Source organism: Acanthopagrus latus, chromosome 6 (genome assembly GCF_904848185.1).
Source record: "Acanthopagrus latus isolate v.2019 chromosome 6, fAcaLat1.1, whole genome shotgun sequence".
Taxonomy (NCBI): Eukaryota; Metazoa; Chordata; class Actinopteri; order Spariformes; family Sparidae; genus Acanthopagrus; species Acanthopagrus latus.
In genome coordinates, this window is record NC_051044.1 from 11,096,160 (window position 1) to 11,117,651 (window position 21,492).

The 21,492-nt window shown below is 41.3% G+C and overlaps 1 protein-coding gene across 2 annotated transcripts in view; it reads right to left on the reverse strand.

Moving 5' to 3' along the window:
- Nucleotides 1-2,905: 2,905 nt before the first annotated feature.
- Nucleotides 2,906-21,492, reverse strand: part of LOC119021085 (guanine nucleotide-binding protein G(s) subunit alpha-like) — a 35,811-nt gene continuing 17,224 nt past the window's right edge. For both annotated transcript variants that reach the window (XM_037101063.1, XM_037101062.1), the window contains 8 exons: nucleotides 21,323-21,420; nucleotides 8,967-9,021; nucleotides 8,796-8,869; nucleotides 8,173-8,231; nucleotides 7,889-8,009; nucleotides 6,727-6,857; nucleotides 6,463-6,530; nucleotides 2,906-5,162 (listed from right to left, as the gene is read on the reverse strand). In XM_037101063.1, the coding sequence (XP_036956958.1) occupies nucleotides 5,016-5,162; nucleotides 6,463-6,530; nucleotides 6,727-6,857; nucleotides 7,889-8,009; nucleotides 8,173-8,231; nucleotides 8,796-8,869; nucleotides 8,967-9,021; nucleotides 21,323-21,420 (753 nt within the window). In that variant the 3' untranslated portion in view covers nucleotides 2,906-5,015. The remainder of the gene's footprint in view (nucleotides 5,163-6,462; nucleotides 6,531-6,726; nucleotides 6,858-7,888; nucleotides 8,010-8,172; nucleotides 8,232-8,795; nucleotides 8,870-8,966; nucleotides 9,022-21,322; nucleotides 21,421-21,492) is intronic.

Genomic DNA, 21,492 nt, shown 5'->3' on the forward strand with positions numbered 1-21,492 from the left:
TCAGATATAGTTATAAAATTCAGGTGTACACATACATTTGGTGTATTTAGGAGTTAGATTCAACAGAACACTATGCAGAGTGTGTTCCTACCATGTGTTACTTTAGTCCTGATTTCAACAACATTGAAGTGCCTTTAGCTAAACTTGTCTACCCAGTTTCACTCTAATACAGTGAGTGGTGTAATACTATGAAGATTAACTGGTTGATGCAGGCAGTGAAACCCTCCCTGCATCCTCTCTGAACAGGTGTATTCTCACCTGGGCTTTAAGATGTGCTTGAGCTGTCGTTAGACTTTTCACTTCGCAAGAATGACATTAACCCTGTGTGAGGTGAAACAATAGTGCAATTCTTTGTGACTGTCAGCCTTCACATGTTGTAAATCTGAAGGTGACAGTGACTCTCTTGTTATCAGTTTCACCTCATAATCCTGTCGCTCCAACGAGGAAACAGACTGAGTTTCGGCAACATTCCTGCAGGCATTCAACAGTTTGTCTTCTCCACGGAGACTCTCGCCGGACGATCTGTGCTATCCTCTGCAAATCCATTCTCTTGCTGAACTTAATTTTTAATTCCCCAACGACGAGCTTCATTCTTCTCTGAGGTCAAATTTCTTCATTCAGGAGCATGTCAACCATTTTAAAGACGGTGTCATAATTTGGATCATGTTTTTAAAAAAAAACATGTTTCATCACCTTTTGCAGGACACTGTGTCATCAAAATTAGTACTGTGTGGGATAAGACCTCTGTGTCCTAAATGTTTTTGAAAAACACCAGCCAAGTGAGCTATAGGCCTGAACTAACAGTAGATTTATCTGTACCTGAAACCTGGTATCCATGTGCCTGTGTGTCTCAATTTTTTTTAGCACTGCATGCTGATTTTAAACCTCTAATTTAAGTCTTTTTACAAAATAAACAAGAAAAAACTAGACACCTGGAAAACGGAAAAATACTGGAAACACTTGATGCCAAAATATGCAGAAAAAAACAAGGCAGGTGGGCTTGTTTCGTTTTGAGCTAAAATTAAACTCACTTACTGCTGCAGCCTGTGTGGCATTAAGGAGAACACAGGTGTGGAGGTGTTGACATAAAAATAAACAGTGAATGTAATCTCTCTTCTCTCAAATTATCACTGCTGCAGATCTGGAGGATTAAAGGAGTAAACACGGGGACTCAAGTCGCTCTGTGTTAAGTTGTTCCCAGAAAGCCAGTCAATGTGATTTGGGATATGGTATGAAAACCCCTTTTTTTGTTGCATACTTGGCTTTGGCTGGTGTCTTCAGCGCATCAAGACCTACAATACACATATTCAGTTTTGACTTTAGGACTGCAGGGAATAACAACTAATAAATGTGTATTTCTGACAGTCCCACTCTGCGAGACTGGAGAGAACAGTCCCCCGACGTCCTCGTCATTGCAAGGCCATGGTCTGACAAGAAACCCTCAAAAATGGTGTCAGTTTAGGTAACAACAAAATCATCAAGAAGTGGTGAAAATTTTAGCCCCAATCTGCTCTGTGAGCGTCAATAAAATACCTCACATGTTTTGTGAAGTGAGTTGTGCAAGATGTGACACTTTCAGGTAAAAACCGTGGTATTCCTTACGACTGATGGGTGTCAGAAACACAGATTAACTTGCACTAAATTGCCAGTTTATAGGTACACCAAGCTAAAACGAATGCGGTCCAATACAAGAGGGTGGGGATAAATCCAACTTTGAGGTTATAATGTTGAGTTTTTTGTAGAGGTGAGGATTCGACTTTAGGCATTTGTGTACGCTGGTTTCTGTCCACCTGCATTGATCTAATTTTGAGTCTACTTGTCTCCGATTGTACTTGTATGACTTTATATGTATTCCCTTTTATCATTGGTTTTGATAGGTGATACATAAATAAACGTTATCATTGTTATAGTTTAATGATTAACTTAGAGGTGTGTCTACCCCCACTGAAGAAAAACACCTCTTAAGGAACATCAAAACCTTCAAGGAGGGGGGACTGTTGTATTGGACTGCACATTAAAGCAGCTACATAGAAGTTTAATGTATTGTTGATTCTGGTGCCCCCTGTGGACAAAAGCGGTAAGAGCAGCAGGCTTCCTTTGAACAGATCTTCTCTGGCTAGCTTGCAGATTTGTTTTGGAGGCGAGGAAAAAGAAAAACATTTTTCTGATAGATTTTTTTTTTTTTTTACATAACTTAAGGATATATTAATGAGGTAAGGTATCTATTTGTTGCTATGTGAGATTAATAACTAATACGGTGATAGTGGAACAAAGCAAACTTTTTTTCGTACACCTAGTTTACATTCAGCTAACACATTTGGTTGCATGGGGAGCCTGTTGTTCGATAAAGACGTACCCACTGCCGTACCACCAGACTATAGAGCATTTTCTTTCCTCCATCTTCCACACTTTGACATAAAAATATTTTTTATTGTTCGTAATCCAACCAGGTGGCAGGCATTAATTATAACTATATAGAAATAGCAAATCCTCTCGCTGAATGGTCTTGTTTGCTCATGTAGGTCATATGGAGGCATCAGTATCAAACCGAGACTGTTTCAAAACCAGCTGAAAAATTCCTTGTGGCACAGTTAAGATAAGATAGGTTTACCTAATGAACTGGCAACTGAGTGCACGTGAACATGGATCTTAGGTTAAAGGATCGAGTAGCCTAAGAATAAACCAAACACTAATACAACCGTTTCTTCTTGTTTAAGCAAAAAGAATTTGGTTTATGTAGAAACAAGCAATGTTTTGCAACTGGATATTTCCCTCTCCTTCAAAAGAGTTAAAGCTAAAATAAGAAAAAAGAAAGAAATGAAAACCCGTCCCACTGCACCCGGAATCGCCACCTCCTGAAAAATGTACGCAGGTGTTACTGACAGAAAGCAAAGGAAACCTGGGGGACAGCTCACAAGGGAGATATATATAAGTGTACAGTACATATATATAAAATATAAAATCTGAAATATATTTTATATATATTAAATTGTGTTAGGGTTCAGTATCTTTCACTACACAGCATTAAGGTGGTGTGTCTGATTATCTTTTTTTTTTCTTCATTTTTCTTTTTTCAAATCCTATTATATAAACCAGAGGAGAGTCAAAGCAAAACAAATGAATCAACGAACAAACAAATGTGGGGAAAAAATGGAAACTAAGCAACAGACGAAAGGCCTCGGCCCCCGATCCGACACCCCTCCCACCCCGGCCTCCGGCGGAGGGGGTGAGCTAGCACGGACGAGGTGGGACACAGACCCGTCCAGCTGTACAGCGCAGTGAAACATAACTTACATATTAGCTCATTTTTACACGTACAGTCGTGATCAAGGCACAGGGATCTTCTACAAGTTATTTTTTTTTCTTCAATAAAGTTGTACAAAATAATACATTTTACAGTCTGTACAAGAATAATAGTCCAGCAGTAAAATAAAGACAGACGTACTTAAAGCCGGGAGGGGAGGAGGAAGAGGTGGGACTGGGAGGGGGTGAGAGAGTAAGACGAAAGGTGGAGGAGGGAGGGGACGTTGTGTGGTAAGGGAGGGCTGGAGCGCGCGTGCGTGCATGTGTGTGTGTGTGTGTGTGTGTGTGTGTGTGTGTGTGTGTGTGTGTTCAGGTAAAAATGTTGCGTCCAGTCTTGATAAGTCATTTCTTTTACTTCATGCTTTCCTTTTGCATCGTTTTTTTTTTCTTATTAAATAAAACCTCTCCTTTATTTTCCATATGTTGAATAGTTGTCAAATAGCAGCAGGGGCGTGGGAAGGGGGCGAGGATGTGTGTATGTGAGTGTGTATATGTAGATATGTGTTTATGTGTGTGTGTGTGTGTGCGTGTTTAGGCAGGAAGGGGTTTAAATGGTGCACAAAGGCAGATCACACACACAGTGTACACCAACACACAACATGGGGTAAAAACTAACAAAAACTTAAAAGTTGAATTGTGTTATTACAGGAATATATAATATTTATATTTATATATATATACATATTTATATACACACATATATAAATATCTATATATATAGCTTGGATTTTTTGCACTGCATTAAGTTCACTGGTATGCATGAATTTATGCATTGTATGATATTTTTCTTGTTTTGTTTTTTTTTGTCCTTTTTTCTGTTTTTTTTCTGCCGTCCCTCCTCGATTGGTTTCTTGAAGAGCGGGTCATGTGAGCCACGTGGTCTTATGTTCAAGTCACGCTCACGTCCACAGGCAGCCGTTAGTCAATTAGTCCGTCTGTTCGGGCACAAAAGAAAAAAAAAAAAAAGGCTCACAGCCCTCCTCCGTATCAGTTTGCCACCCTCCATGTCCATCGTTCTCATCTTCTTCTCCTCAACCTCCTCCTCCTTCGTCTTCAGCACGCGGTGAATAAACTCCCCTCTCTCAAAATGCATTATTCAATTCAGCCTCTGCCAACTGTTAAGAGCATGAGGACTTGGTTTTAAATGGGTGTGTGTGTGTGTGTGTGTGTGTGTGTGCTCGGGTGCGCGCATGTGTCTGCGATATGAGACATTAAAACCTATCTAAGGGTTCTGGATGTCTTATGCTGTAGTGTGTGTGTGTGTGTGTGTGTGTGTGTGTGTGTGTGTGTGTGTGTGTGTGTGTGTGTACCTGCAAATGTGTGCGTGTTCATATATCTGAGAGAGAGAAAGAGAGCTAAAAGGAGGGATAGCCTGCTCTGAGGGGTTTCCAGTCCTGACCCTCTTTCCTGGGTCAAAGTATAGCTGAGTACAGCAGACAGTCTTGGCTAATAGTTGATGAAACGGTTGTTGGTGTATCCTTTTGGAAAAAAAAAAGTCTTTTCCACTGTTCATATTTTCTGAAATCGTGTTACTGGGAGGAGTAGGAGCTGTATGGGGGGGCTGGAGGGGAGGGCAGAAAGTCAGTCGCTCGCTCAGTTGTTTGGTGAAGTTGGTGGAAGTAGAGGGGGTGATCGGCTAACTGGTCGTGGGGGTTGAGGGGGGTAGATAGGTCAGTTGGTAGGTAGATACGTAGACCGGATGGTGCCGCCCATCACAAGAGCTCGTACTGCCGTAGGTGCATCCTCTGTATGATGTCGCGACAGTCATTGAAGACGCGCCGGATGTTTTCCGTGTCGACCGCGCAGGTGAAGTGGGGGTAACAGTAATGCCGCCCGTCCCCACTGGCTGTGCTGATCCTCTGGAAAAAGACACAAACGTACAGTTGCGTCACTTTCAGATAACTATTTCAATCACTAGTCATGGACTTAAAATGGGAATTGGACACAATGCATGAAGCAATAACAAAAAAGTTTGTTTTCCCCGCCATAAAATGACCCAGATCTTCAGCGTCGTCGTGCCCATAGAGCATGTGCTCTATAGACTACTGCTGACCGAATTGGCTAACTTCCTGTTTAGCCCCTGGCTAACTTGAACAAAGATACAGTTATTTAATTGTGTGGCCCTTCTAGACTTTCCAAACATAAAATGAGCGATTGGATTAAATTCTAATAGTGAAACGAGAGTTTTGACCACAGTGGTGACGTTACAGAAAATTCTCCACTATTTTACTAGCGTTTCTTTCACAACGTAAGCTTATGGGAAAAAGTATTTTTGGGACCCGGTACCATCATGTGAGGATTTAATTCAACGGGTTTGTGGACGTTGTCAAATGGGCTTCAAAGCCTGGAGCTCATCCTGGAGGTCTGCCACTAACCCATTACTTTAAGCAAACTAGTTTGGGACAATTTATTCATTACTTTTAGGTTTTGCATGAGCTGCTGGGACAACACCTGCCACTGTAATCTACTGATAATATTTTAAAGGCAAATTTCCTCATTGCATAGAACATGTGATTTATTAGAAATTGGGTTGAATCTTTTAATAAAGATTTTTTTTCCATTGTACATTTACCATTGTCTATCCACCAATCTAATATCAAAATTATAAATAATAATGTCACATTTTCATGTAAATAAATGTACATTTTGACACCTGTGTCGTTGGATGCTGTTTGAGTTTTTGTAATTCCTATTTGCTTTTCTTAAAAATGGATACAGAAGAAGTGGTGTGCTCTAAGTAAAAAGTCACAGTTTCATCCAAACTGTGTGACTGGCAAATGTTTTTCTCTGATGTGCTGTGCGAGACCACGCCAGTGACAGCTGAGCACCAAAGATGTCACCGAAGTCAAAGTAAAATCTTGCAGATGGCCACTTCATTGTTCCTATCAGTTGCTGTGTGATTTTAAAAGTTCCATTGTGAAATCTTCGTTTACGGCATGCTCCAGTATGTTCCAGTCAATTACTGTGTCAGTCTTTTGCTGGTGAGACTTTGTCAAACTCATCTGAACACGTACAAAATCAGGGAGGATAATAGCAGTGAAGTGGAGCTGAGTTGTGTAAGAACCAATTCAGTAACCACTCTCATGAAAAAATCAGATGATACGAATAAACACAATGGCAAATTTTTTATTTGTGGTCAAACGTAACCTTTGTACAAACCAGAAACTCATCCCGAATGAAGTACTTTGCCCTTGTGACACGAGGATCTTCACCTGGCTCTGGTATTGCTGTTGGAGAAGAAGAAATCAAGTCACAATAATGTAATTTTTACACTCACAGGGATGACAACAACCAAATGAAATAGTGTGGCCAAAATTAATGGCCATGCCAGGATCAACATCTAAACGTGTCTGCTACAAACACAGAATACTTATGTGTGCGTTATGTATCGGACACCCACAGATAAGAGTGTCAACCTCTTACCATCATCAGGTGTAGTGTAGCGTGCAAACTCCGGGAAGTAGTCCTCGATTTTAGATTTCCCTGCCAAAACCTTCTCAGCGAGCAGGTCCTGCTTGTTCAGGAAGAGGATTACCGAAATGGTCCGTAGCCACCTGTGGAGGGAAACAAAGAACAAGTTCAGTGCCAGATTTTTATTTGGACTTTCATTGAGGACCCGAAATATGTTAAAGGTCTGTCTCTGGAGTTCTGGTCTGAAAATGTCGAAGAGATCCTGCCATTAACAGTCTGTGTGCTCCTGCAGAGAGATAAGAGTCACGGAATGATACTGTATCCAAGGTGGGTTATCAAGTTTTACAGATCTGCTCCACATGTCGGTGAAAGCTGTCATTTATTAAGTGAAGTTTTATCATTAGATGCACCCGGGCACAAGCAGCTAAGATTTTACGTTGATGCAGCGCGGGGTCGAGAAGTTTAATCTTGGATATCATCAGGAGTTCATAATTGTGTCCCTAAAAATTCAAAAACTTAGTTCTGCTTGGCGTAAAGTCACATAAACTGGAGAAGTTGTTTAATTAGCAGTGTTTGAGCATTGACACAGTGACGATCAAGAAGCAGCAGAGGCCGGTACCAAGCTTCCAGCATGGCTTCACTCAGTCACAGTCAACTGAGTAACCAATACATTCAGTGTTAACGTCTGTGGTGGAGTCCAAAAAATCTTCCTGTACGTTCAATAACCACACGCACATATGTAGTGGTGTGTGTACTACGTGTGTATCTAAGAGTCCATGCATTGATTGGAGGTTCATGAACAAAAAGTATCTTTGAATCACAAGCAGAAGTATATTTTTATATAACCTGCTCAGCTTTTTTATTCTTCTGCAGGCTCAGAGTTACAGGACAGTGCAGGTGGGTGTAGATGTTGGGATTGTGTTGTTGCTGAAAATTTAAAAAAAAAATGCATGTACGAGAGTACAGTTTTGAATAGATGACATTGTGTATTTACTACTCTCTTTCATGCCATGTGCTAATTTTTTAAACATATTTTAAGTCTCCTTTTTCATTCCCCCACCTTGAGATACATTATATTTACATTTATAACAGAAAATAGTAAAGTAATTAACTAAACTAACTAATTAATAAAATGCTCCCAGTTTGACAAAAACCTCAAGAAGTAAATGCTTACCTGTTGTTCCAAATGTTCTTGAAAAGGTTGAGGGCTTCCTGTAGTCTGTTGGTCTGATTGTCTTCTCTGATCACCATGTTGTAGCTGCTACTCGCCACCACGAAGATGATAGCTGTCACATCTGTGTATCACACACACACACACACACACATGCACATACACAGCGAAACACCAGAGACTGAGATTAACACACCCAGGATGGACAAAACCGCCAAACACTGATTACATAAGTATTAAATAAACACACAGACAAGCGTCTGAAAAAAAAAAAAAAGCCATCCTACCGTTAAAACACTGGATCCATTTTCGACGCTCATCCCTCTGACCGCCAACATCGAACATACTGCGACACAGAGGAGTGCTGAGTTAATTCACAATCTAACAGAAAGAGAACACTGAATATGTTAAAGGATAAGTTCACCCAAAAGTTTAAACCCTTAAAAAGCTGCAATCTTCACTGTAGCTGCTTAGCTAAAAGCGTTCTTGTGCGCCCCGTCTGAAGTGGGTGAAAAAGCTCAAGTGTAAATAACATCTTTTCTAATTAATTTGGGATCGCCTGACAAACTGTACTGACCATTTTGCAGTTTTTGTTTTTTATGTCAGTTGTTTTAAAACAAGTCTCAATCGACGCTGTTTTGCTGTGAGGCTCACTCGACTTTCCATCAGCATGGAGGCAGACTGAATTCACATTTTTGAATGAACTTATCCTTGAACAAGGGTTTGAATCACATGACAGAAAAAAAAACACAACTTCATCAGGTTTCTTATTCAATATCAATAAAACAGACTAAATTAAATGTGATTAATTTGTCATTCAGGGAATTCAAATGGCTCATTGTCTGTATTCAGGAGACGTGTGTTTCTTTTTCGACGGTAAGTTTCACCGCAGCACTTCACGGTAACTCACTGGAAATTGACTTTGTCTATTTGAAATCTTGTCTCGAAGATCCCAGACGTCAGTACTCTGCATCTCAACAGGTCCTGGAAGATAGAGAAGGAACAAGACGGTGTTAAAATATAGAGAGGGAGAGCGCTGCGGCGCAGAGTGCTTCAATATATAACACAAGGAACATCTCACCTGATCGGTGGGTGTGTAGTCGTTCTGCCTGACCACCTCAATCCTGTCTAAGAAGCTGCAATGAGAGCAGAAAAAGTACAGCCAGTTAGACATGAATAACAGAATATAAAAATGATGTGATGTAATAACACAATGAAACAACAAGTTTATACCATACATACATAATAACACAGTAAAACATGTCACCTGGCCAACTCAGCGACGTGTTTATTTGATTATGAAAATCACACAGGCAGTTTTTAAAATCCTGCTGTGCTAATGCATAGTGAAAACAGTATGGCCTCCTAACACATACAGACACACACACACACACACACCGGCAAATCCCAGTACATTAAGTGGGAGCACGAGAAAGATGGAGGATGTCGGTCCCTGAACGGCCACCAGGGGGCCTGTGCTTTAATTCACAGTGAGATCAGAGGCAGCCAGTCTGAGTCACCAGCAGCCGTTTGCTCTGTCAGACCAGAGAAGCCTCGTCAATGGAGCTGCTGTAGTAATACTTGCGCAGGAGGAGAGGTGTGTATTTGTGTGTGTCTCTGTGTGTGTGTGTGTGTGTGTGTGTGTGTGTGTGCGTGGGCGGGTATGCAGGCCCACGGTGTTCAGATTTGCAGAGCGCCTACCCAAGTGCATGCTAATTGTTCCGATGAACTGGCCTACATTGCTGCTCCTCTTTCAAGGAGCGCGAGCTGCCCTGGTGTTTTCACGATGACTGTATCAGGGCCACCTGCTGGAGGCTGCAACAAGTCAGGACTCAAAACAGGGCCTCAAGAAAAAGACGACCGAGAGTTTGAAATGAGAATGCGTCAGGGAAACACGACTGAGCGTCTCATGTGTTGCAGGCTGGAGAAGTTTGACAGAGAGAGTAAAAAACCGACTGACTAAACATCCTCATGTACAGTACGTGGGCTGCTCACCCACCAAACGTGTGAATACAGGACGAATGTGAGCAGAATGAGGGGCTGGACGGTGTTACACAGACACCCTCACAGTAGAATGGGCTGAAATCCGTGACACTACACTGGTAGGAATTTGGTGATTATCTTTAAGATAAACCACAATTTTCACTACAGAAAGTGTCCCACTAGTCTGCATCCATCAGGCACGGACAACATGTCAGTAATGAGCAGGACTGTTATAACAGCTGAGCGTACTGAGGAAGAATTAACAAAATTTCTGTGTACAGCCAACAACACACAATCACCTTCACAAAATTAAATGGCATTGGGGCTGCACAATAAATCTAAATATAACTGAAACTGCAACATGGCCAAACACAATATCCAAATCACAAGAAGCTGCCATTATTTTTTAAAGTAAAATGTGTGACAAACACATAATAATTGAGTACCGTAGTGCTGCAGAGACATCGACAAATGTCACATCAACACGAGTTACATTTTTTTCCCCAAGTGAAAATGAAAATTGTGGAAAAGAACTGCTGTCCTATCACTAATAAGCTTCTGTTAAACACTGAAACATTTACAGAGAAACGCTCCCACAAATAAAGTTTCAGAAATTAAGTGTCAGCACCTTTAGTCACCGGAAGTCCTGAAATTCAATCAGATACAATTCATTAAGCTACAAATTGCAAAAGTACAAAATTAAGACAGAATATTAAAAACAACAACAACAAGGCAAACTGTTACTGCAATCTGCCTTCAATATGGACAGAAGAAGTCCCTTAGTGTTGCAACACATAAAATTAATAGTGACAGACAACAACAAAAAAAATAGGGAACAGCATATTTTTTCCTCAATTTTCCTCTATTATCTGCAGTGTCTTCATGTAATTTTTTTGATATTCTAACATGTTCAGGACTTAAAACTTAAAAACAAAAATCTAATTCTAAAAAGAAAATGTCTCATCAGATCAACTGGTCACAACACGCAGACATTTGCAACTAGTAATAATATAGTTTTTAAAGGAAGTTTTCCTGCAGTATATTTGCCTGAAATTAAGACCACCTCTAATAATTTTTACATTTTCATACTAAGCTTATAATATTAATTCTAATAAGCACCAACTTGCATCCCTATGTAACGAATGAGGTGATTGTTACTGATGACCACCTTGACAAATTACTTTCCTGGTGAACTCCGTGAGGGTTTGCGAGCTGAAATATTTGTGAAACTCTGTTTTCAGAGTGACAGCTGATTACCTGCTAATGTAAGTGGCTGCTAATGTAGACAGACACGCTAATTTCCCGTTTGATTCCTGCACGGCTGTCTGTTTTGACTGATCGCCTGCCCGCCGGTTCTTACAACTTAGAAAGGCAAGGCGCTCGCTCGTCGCTGCCTCTCGGGGCAAAAGGTATGTAACCCCCTCTGAGATAACTAGGAATGTGGCAGGCAGGGGTGAAATGTGGCAGGAGGGCTGCAGGTAACACACTGAGAGGAACGGGGGGGGCTGGGTCGGCTGGGACGCTGCGGTACGGTACGGAGGGACAGACGGGGAGGAGAGTCGGGGGAAAGGAAAAGAGAAATGGGAGGACAAACAGCGTGCATATCTCTGCACAAATACACAGACATGCATATAAAAAACACACACGGAGGCAATTAAACAGCCAACCCGTCTGGTACCGCGGGCTCCCTGCAGGGGCCAAGTGTCTCAGCTGTTCCCACACCACAGAGCCTCCGCTGTGCCAGAACAGCCAGAGCACTCAGTGGACAACTGTTCTGCCGAGCTGCCCCAGATCCCCGGCTCCCGCTACCTTCACCCTCCCGTAACATCCCCACGCTCCGCTCCCACACACATAAATAACCTGGGATGTGACAGAACCTAAAAGCTCTAATGATGACAGAGTTAACATGGCCACCGCTGCCGACATCTGCCGGGGCCAAACTCTTGTTTATCTACGGCTCTCGTCTGAGGCGTCGACACGCCCAGGACAAACACACACTGCTCAATTTTTAGCAGTTCTCCCTATTAATAGGAGAAGTGCCAATAATAACCGTGCTTAGTAAGTTGAACTAAATAATAGTGGCTGCCCCAGTAACAGAGAGGTCTGCGGTGTTATGTTTAACCTGTCAGGGTTATTCTGGGGTGGCAGACGGGCTGACTTAAACTCTGGAAATACACACAGGACTCTTGTCTGGTGGTTGAAAATAACTCAGTATTTACAAGAAAAGATAAAGTATATTTTTAACTTTTTTGACTGCGCTTTTTTACTTTGATGTCATTTTTTGCTGGTTTGAAGACACAGTGATAGTGATAGTGAGAGAGCAAAAAAAAAAAAATATTATTCATGTCTTTTAGAAAATTATGCTTAATATCTAATATGTTTTATTTCCACATAAACAACCCCAGACACTTTTAATCTAAATTCAATCTTAATTTGCATCACAAGCACCAGTTTCGAACTGAGAAAAATAAAAAAAGTTTAAGGCAAATTTAATTCAACATTCTGACTTAATGTTTTTTAAAGAAAAATAGGCTACATTTTCTTTTTTCCTTTATTGATATCAAATCATTTTTCCTTTTCCAATATTGCACTAATGTAAATATTCGCCGTTCAACAATAAAGCAACATGTAAAATCCATATATCTCCTTCCACAGACACTAAAGGAAAATCAAATAAGAAATTCCTGCCCTGAGACAAAATAGTCTCAACGGCTGCAACAGAATAATTCTGTGTGGCAAAAAAAATCTCCCGTACTATCAACAATTAAACTCCCCTCTTCGCATGCTGGACGGACATAAGAGGCTCCAGCATCAACAGCGGTGTACGGGCCCCGACAAAGCTGATAACACTCCCATAATGCACTCATCTTGTTAAAGTGGCAGTATTAGGACAAAGGATTACACAGATTATGAGCCAGTATGCATCTTCAGCTCTACATGGGATTAATCTACTCCGGCTTGTCTGGCCTGCACACAAACAGCCGGGGCTGGAAAATATGCTGAATTATTAGCTTCATTTACCGGGGTGCAAAACATCATAAACTTTATAGGATAGGTAACTTGAGCAGCTTCGAGAGGAGCATCTCAAATTATCGGCTTAATTTTTAAAACATGACATAAAAAATTGATATTCGCTTCAGCTGGGCGTATTAAAAAAATGTTTGTCAGTGTTCTTTCCTCCATTTAAAAACCAGGCCGCATTCACTGTTTAACAAGAAGTGAACTATAAAAACAAACTTAACAATATTTATGTCAAATGTGAGACACACACACACACACACACACACACACACACACAACATCTGGGGACCTTTGCCCTGCATCCGAGCGCCTCCGCTGATCGGCTGTGTGACACACACACACACACACACACATACGAGCTGGCCGGCAGGATTACGTCCCTAAAAAGTGCCTCTTTCCACATCTGCCAAAATCCATTCATGTCTCCCAGATTTTCACAAGTTTAACAAGCAATTTATTGTTCTTTCTAAAGAGGACAGAAATCAGCCCAGACAAAAGGCTTCAGCATTAACAATGAAAACTAATTTAACATTTCAGTAAAACAGAGGACCCGGTAAAGCAATCCTTCACGTACCGTAAATAAAACTTAACACAGCAACAGGTATGAGAAACAGAAAATGTAGAATCTTAATATGATGTATTGAATTTAAAAGTTTTAAAAGTGACGGATATTTGTCCAATAAAATAATGGAAAATGGAGCTGGGGCACATAATGCATTTATTCCTTTCAGCCCTTCACTTTATTTGAAAACAAAACATAAATGCAAAAACACTTGAAAGAGCAGCTCTCACCACGTCTTTCTCACTATTCACCCCAAGTTCACCGTTATCGTGAAGTGTTCCAGCTAAATTGCACAACTTGGAAATTGCACTGCAAAACTGAGAGCAAACAGTAAATTTGTCATTTTTCAGGACACTGAAATCAATCTCTGCACACACACACACACACAAAAAAACCCTGAAGCTTCACGAGCCTCCGAAACAACAAGTCAAGTCAGAAAATTGTCTTGGCGCTTCCTCAAGGGGGGAAAAGATCGTGCACGGCCCGCCGAGCGGAACGATTCGAGGGGCTTTACTGCTTCTTTGTACGTTTAGCGCTTTCGCATTGAGAGCCGACCAAACCGAAGGCTTCACCGGCCGATCCTTAATCAAACACACACACACACACCACATCCAAAGCGAGAGCGAGAGAGGGAGAGAAAGAGGAGGAAAGAAAAGAGAGAGAAGGCTGTGTCTGACATTACAGCGCTGCTCCAAAAATAGCTCCCTGGCGCCCTGGCCTCCAGCTTGGTTGTCATGGCGACAGAACCACAGGCGCTATAAATAGACAATCGGCTCCAAATCTTGTGCGACTGGAGTGAGGCCAGAAAGAGGGAGAGAGACAGACAGGGAGAGAGAGAAAGAGAGAAATAAAGAGCACGATCAACGGATAGAAAAGGCAAGGAGGGGGAGAGAAACAGAGCGTGCAACAAAAGAGACAGAGAGAGAGAGAGAGAGAGAGAGAGAGAAATGCAGGGAATGGAGTGGGTTAGAGACGGAGCGGAGGAAGAAGTGCAAGAAAGAAGGAGGGAAGAAAAGGAGAACAAAGATGAAATTTTAAAAAGTTAGCAATTAACAAAAGAACACGAGAGGAGGAGAAGTGAAAATGAACAAAGTCAGAATCAATGACTTAAAGATAACCAGAGACAAAACAAAAAGAAAGAGCGTATAAAAAAGAAAGAAAGAAAGAAAGAAAGACAATAAAAGGGAAGTACATAATATTAAAGAAAAGAAACAAACATACAATGACAAATAAAGGAAAGAGTGGGAGAGAAGGACAAACTGAACCAAAGAAAGAGACAAATAGAAACAAAGGAAAAAATTATGGGGAGGACCAAAAAAAAGAAAAAGAAAAAAATAACACAAAGTAAAAAAAGAAAACACCACAAGAAAGAAAGAAAAACACAATAAAAAAGAAAGAAAGAGAGAAAGAAAGAAAGAAAGAAAGAAAGAAAGAGAAGCTCGCACTGGGAACACTGGCCCGTCACACAGCAGCTGGGCACTGGGAGCGGCACAATCACTGAACACACACAGCATTCAGAAAATCACAATACAGTGAGATTACAGCAACAGCAGATACATGTACCTGACTCATGCTACACACGGCCAGAGCATGTTTAATCCGCTGCCTGCACATATATCTCAATTTATTCACAATCTCTGAACACCAAGTATTGACACTACCCCCCCAAAAAAAAATCAGTTTTTTCCCATCTTTTCCCATCCCTCACCCCTCCTTCTCTTTCCCTCTCTCCTCACGATGAGTCAGAGACTCAATCCGAGCCACATTCTGTCCCTGCAGAAACACCACTACACATCACAGAGACACAGAGAGAGGGGGGAGAGGAGAGGAAAGAGGCTCTGGGGAGGATGCCGGAGAAGTAAATCAGGGGGACTCCTGCACATGACGGCACATTATCACTGGGACAAGATTTCAGAGAATCGACAGATAATAAACACGGCAGCAAACGCTCAGCGGGTATCACAGCCAGGCGACACATAACGCAAACAGACACGGATAAGTGAACGTATGGAGACGTCCGCTCACATTCCTCCTCTCGTCCTCGTGTTGTCTCCGTCTGGAAATGTGGTGCAAGGCCTCAAATGTACAGTCAAGAAAAAAAAAACTTTTTGGCTTCCACAGGTACCAACATAACTGACAACTAATGAACTCAAACATTCTCACATTTGATTGGCTCAAACATGTAAATATTTGTATTGTACTGCATGTAACTGTATGCTGGTAGGGGCATCTCAATCAGAACAACACAAAAGTTGAAGGAGCTTGGGACGATGGGAGTTAAAGTATGACTACCGATGACAATCTATTACTCTCTTACTCTCTCCTGGAAGTTACAGCGACAGGTGAGCAAACGAAATGTGGCGATTTCTCCCGCTTTGACCAGAATTTGGGATAACATGAGTACACGAAACAACAAAATACACAAGACAGGTCTTGTCGTTTTTAGACGTGCAAATAGGCTGCTGTTAGCTGGTTAGCTCAATTAGCCATGCAGCTAGCCGCACAGACTTGGAGCTCGGAGGACTGGGGAAGCGTTGGTCTTTATATATCGCTTGCAGAGGAGCTTTGGACCAGGACAGGCTGGGATTAGCTAGTTAGCATGCTAACATCAGAAGATATCTCTGCAACACAATACTTAGATTTCATAATGTCAAAACTTCTAACAACTAACTTTCTCTAACCAAATCTTACATATTGCACCTTTAAGGCAGAAACGTTAGATATCTCTAAATGTCTGTCCTGTCTGTACGTATACGCTGCATGATAAACAAACACACAGTGTGTCACACAGGAACCATACCACAGCTCTGTGAACAGGCTCCTTTGTTCACCCTCTCTCCAAATACATAATCGCCTGCAACTGGTCAGCAGTGTCTCGTGATTGGCTGCTTTTCACCAGTTTCTCTCTGGGCCATGTGTTTGCATTTATTTTCTTTGTTTATGCCACATTCCGCCCATAAATGTCCTTTGTTCCTCCCTCGTCATTGAAAGGAACCGTGACACATTTCACTTGTGAGCTTTTCTCACAGAGGGGTCGATGAGAGGACCGCTGACACTCTCACGTCTGCACACGAGGCACGAAGATACAGCTGACACCTGGTTAGCTTAGCTTAGCATAACGACTAACGCTCAATTCTTTCTAAAACCAGGTGTAAAAATGACTCGTAGTTCTACAGGGGGTATGTAGCCGACTAGGTTTTGATCAGGTTCTGTAACTTCCTGAATGCCAAGCAAGGAAGTTACTGTCATGAAGAATTATTATTATTATTTTTTTTTTTTTTACAATTAATAGAATATCAAGATACTGTCTGTCTATCCACTTCAATATAGCAAACAAGTGATCTACAATCAGTGGAAGGCCGCTGGATCTTTCAGGATGTTCAGTTTACAGCTGAAACAAAACAAACCCTGCAGCAACAGTTGTGATGTGCAGATTTGGATGTGACTTGCCGGCAACATTACAGCAACAGAACTGACACCGACTGAAAGCGACACATCCGCGGGCAATCAAGGACGACTACTTTCTTGCAAACAAAGTGTGTGACCAAATAAGGTAGTCAGGAAGTGTGAATAAAAAAAAAAACAACAACAACAACAACAAAAACCACATCATAGAGGGGCATGACAGAGCAGAAACACAGCCAGGGAAGCTTCAGTGACTTCCTTCTTGTCAGACAGAGGCAACAAAGCCTCGCCGCCCCATCAACTACTTCTTCTTCCCTTTTTTCTTATCTCTATCGTGGCAAGAATCGGATGATATAATTGGTCTTTTCATAAAAAAGAGAGAAGCGGGGGCGTGCGGGGTGGCCCTGACTTCCCCAGCGCTGATCCAGGGGTTTACATTTTCATTTAATGCTAACAACCTTCATCAATAATGCTGAAGTTGTCTCTCTCCTAACACACTCGCTCATTCTTTCTCCTTCTGCAGCCTGCCTGGGTTAAAAATAGCTCTCCCCTCTCTCTTTCTCTGCTTCTCCGTTTACATAAGCACACAGAGGGGGGAGGGGAGCACTTCCGGTCTGGCCACCCAGCCCAGCATCTGATCCATAACACTGGGGCTGCTGGGTGTGGGAGAGAGGAGAGGAGAGGAGAGGAGAGGAGAGGAGAGGAGAGGAGAGGAGAGGAGAGGAGAGGAGAGGAGAGATCCCGCAATGCAGGGAAGCCCTCTCTTTCTCCATTTCAATGAATCCATCTCTTCAATCGTCTTTTTCAATCGCTTCGTCTCTCTTTTAGCTTTGCAACGCTCTCCCCTCCCCAATCACATATTCTTGCAAGGAAGGTCTTTCATGATCATCTCACACAGAGATTCTGCTGACATCCGAACTCTCCACGAAGAAAAAAAAAAAAACAGTATCACACACAGAAGCAACGAAACACATGTGGACTCGCATGCAGTTGAGGTGACAAGGACACACGTACACATCCACGAGGCACATGTGCACATGTACGGTCAATTTCAGGTAGATATGTAGAGGATGGGGCGAAAGAAGATTTTATCGCAGATCACAATAAAAAACACTCACACTGAGAAGATCATGTTGACTTTTCAGTATTGGGATAGTCATGATCATTCCAAACATCAATCACTTGAAAAAGCCATCCAGCTGGCGGACGTACAGTCATATATTGTTTGCCTGATTTGTCTTTAATTGACAAGATAAACAAAATTCCAAACTAGAGACCGACAAAGAGGTTACTCTCATTTACGTCCTTTATTTATGCAGGAAGAACTTGTGATTTATTTTCACTCATTTCATTTAATACTTTCATTGTAAAAAACAAAAAAAACAACAACATTTATTTCCTCATAAAATCTGACATTAAAGTGATTCCATAATTTTGTGTTTTTTCATTTTAAAGTTTTGAGATATTTTGAGGATGATCATATAATATTGTGAAAATGCAATTATAATGGAAAGGCTGATCATTACATTAAATTTTTATATCGTTCCACGAATAGTCCTGTTTCTGATTTTTGGTGGTAATAAACAGCAAATACTCACATCATTCAGCCGTTCTTCTTTTCTTGGCTGAGAGGGGCAACACATGTTACTCACTTTAATCAAAGACATTAATTTTTTAAGTATTCAGCCATTCTCAAGTATTGGTATTGCTATTTGTTATGGCATTAAAAAAAAAACAACATTTCACCAAGGTTATCAAGGTTTGGGGGTTTTGGTACTGATAAGCTTTTTTGCTATATAACAACTATTTTGCAGTTTTACCTTATTTAAAGCCCTAACTGAAGCCCTAATAGAAATAATACAAGAGAAAAGTCCAAAATATGACAAGAACAAGTTTGTGTAGCAGGACATTGCTTGTTCCTTTTTAAATTATATGATCCTTTGGAGGGGCCCGACCAATAGATTGGAAACAACTTCCTAATTTTACATCAACTAGCAACGCTTTCAACAGTGTAACTGTACTTAAAAGTGACTGATCAGCATTACAACATCGCCATTTCACTTTAGATACTCAGAATACATGAATAGTATCAGCAAAATGTACTCAAACATATGCAGGACTTTTATTCATAACCAACAGTTTTACCTTAGCAAAGAAATTCTTCCGCCACTGCATAAAGTTACTTCTACAAAACACTAACCCAACCATCTCACACATGCATGTCGCTGCAGCGGCACATACTGTACACAAACAAGCTCGTGTACACATGTGAGAGACTCTGCAAGCCTCCGCCCTCCGAGAAACTCCGGCTTCATGTGACCGCTGCATGCCTTATAACAGAGGCAGGCCTGATCAAAAGGCGGATAAGAAAAAAAACACCAGAAAAGAAAGAAAAGAGTCTGAAACAGAGGGAGAGTCCGGACCGACGGGGGGGTTTCAGGAAGCTCAGGATTTTTTGGGAAAAAATACCCTGCCTCAGCACTTGTGACGAATAATTTCGATACGCACAAAACACCAGCAATGAAAACATTCAAGAGTCAGCAAGGACACAATCTCTGTCGCTGCCATCCCCCGTTCAGACACACACACACACACACACACACACACAAACCAGCCGGTCAGTGCTGAAGTTGTTTGGCAAGACAGCAAACTAGTGCAGCCTGAAACGAAAGTCTTCTTAATTACCGACACACTAAGCATAACTTTGCAACTGATAAATACAAACCAAGTAAATATTATCATTCCCACATCATCATTCCCCACATCATAAAATCATATAACATTTGTAATATCTGTCAAAATAATACCTTTCAGCCCTGAATCTGCTGACAATTTATATTTTCCTGATTGCAAATAAGTCCTGTGAAAAGACAAAAACCCACCCCAACTATGAACTGACCCTATACTGTCAAGTATCGCCTGTTTAGCCAAAGCTTCCTCCATTGTTGTCCAATGTCACTATGAGTCTGCGGCCACCATAGAGCCACTGTGATGCTGTTCTCGGGCACAGAGATAAGGGGCACTATGTAGTTTTGGAGAAGAAATTCAAACTCAGACTTTTAATATTTACAATATTAATGATGTAATAATACGAACTCAGAAATATTTATAAGTGAATAAACAAGCTGTTCTCAGAGGAAAATCAGGTCCCAATAACACTGTTTGAAGCTAGGAAAGGTGGCAGGGTCCGCAAAATATAAACAAAGTATAACAGTATGTATTTGTGTTGATCTTTAAAGTCAGTTTGTTTATTCAGTGATGGAAACAAAGAGAGTTTGTTTATTTTATTTGTTTAGGCATTAAAAAAAAAAGATCAGATCTGACATGATTTCCCCAAAACTACGCAGTGCACCTTTCAGCTAAACTCTGCATGCTAATATTTGCTAATAAGCACTATAAACAAAGTACAGTTGATAAACAAAAGCAAACCAAAGTGTTGGAAAGGATCAAGATGAAAACTCAAAACTTAAAAGAGACAGACCGAGGAATTATCGTTTATTTCTTGGGGAATAGTGCATGGATGTTGATGGGAGAAAAATCTGCATAAATTTGGTTGCTGGTATCTTTGAGTGGGTACAATTTGTTGCGAATAAACAGCGCTGTAGGGGTCTTGGCGGAGGTATGTGCTCTACTGAGTGCCATTGTAGTTGCAGAGATATTCCTGTCGACCTCTAGAGCCATGCTGCTAGTGTGGCTAAAAACAATTAAAAACACATCAGTGAGCCACACCATAGTTTATTCTTAGATACTCATCATCTTGCTGCTGTAAATAGTCACTACACACTGAATCTGCCACTCAAACTACTCCTTAAATGCAACATTTACTCCTGTTTGTGTAAATGAGGTTCGCTAACAATGCTGTTTTAGTAAATTATTTCTTTTTTTAAATAAACAACAACAAATAACAACATTTTTCACGATCGTGTTGTCCTCTGAAGGAAAGGGTGGGCTTGAGGCTCGGAGCCACAAACAGGGTCGGGAAGTAAAAAAAAACACAGATCGCGCTGAGGTGTATTCATTACCGTGTCCTAACTACCTACTATCAGTTCACACTAGTTGGCACAGACACACACACACACACACACACACACACACACACACACACACACAGCGTAGGTAGCGCAGCGCTCACTGTCACCTCATGAACCATGACAGCACTCGCATTAACCACATGGCAACAACACCCAAACACCAAACAGCATGAGAGCTGTGTGTGTGTGTGTACATATATATCTATATCTATCTATCTATCTATCTATCTATATATATAGACACACACACACACACACACACACACACACACACACACACACACACACACAGCTCTCATGCTGTTTGGTGTTTGGGTGTTGTTGCCATGTGGTTAATGCGAGTGCTGAGAGAGTCACAAGTCGTGTCCACCTGCACCTCGTGAGAGCCCTTGGAAATATGATGTTTAATTGAAAATGGAGTGAAAAGAGACTCACTACTGTGCACAGTCGATGAGTTGATATTCGTTGGACCTTTCCCAACAGGAGCGCACACCCTCGTCCTGCCAGAGGATCCTTGCATGGTCGTAAAACTCCTGGAAAGAGAGACAAGAGGCATCAGGATCAACATCATGCCACGACTAGAAATAACTGCAAGTCAGGCTCTC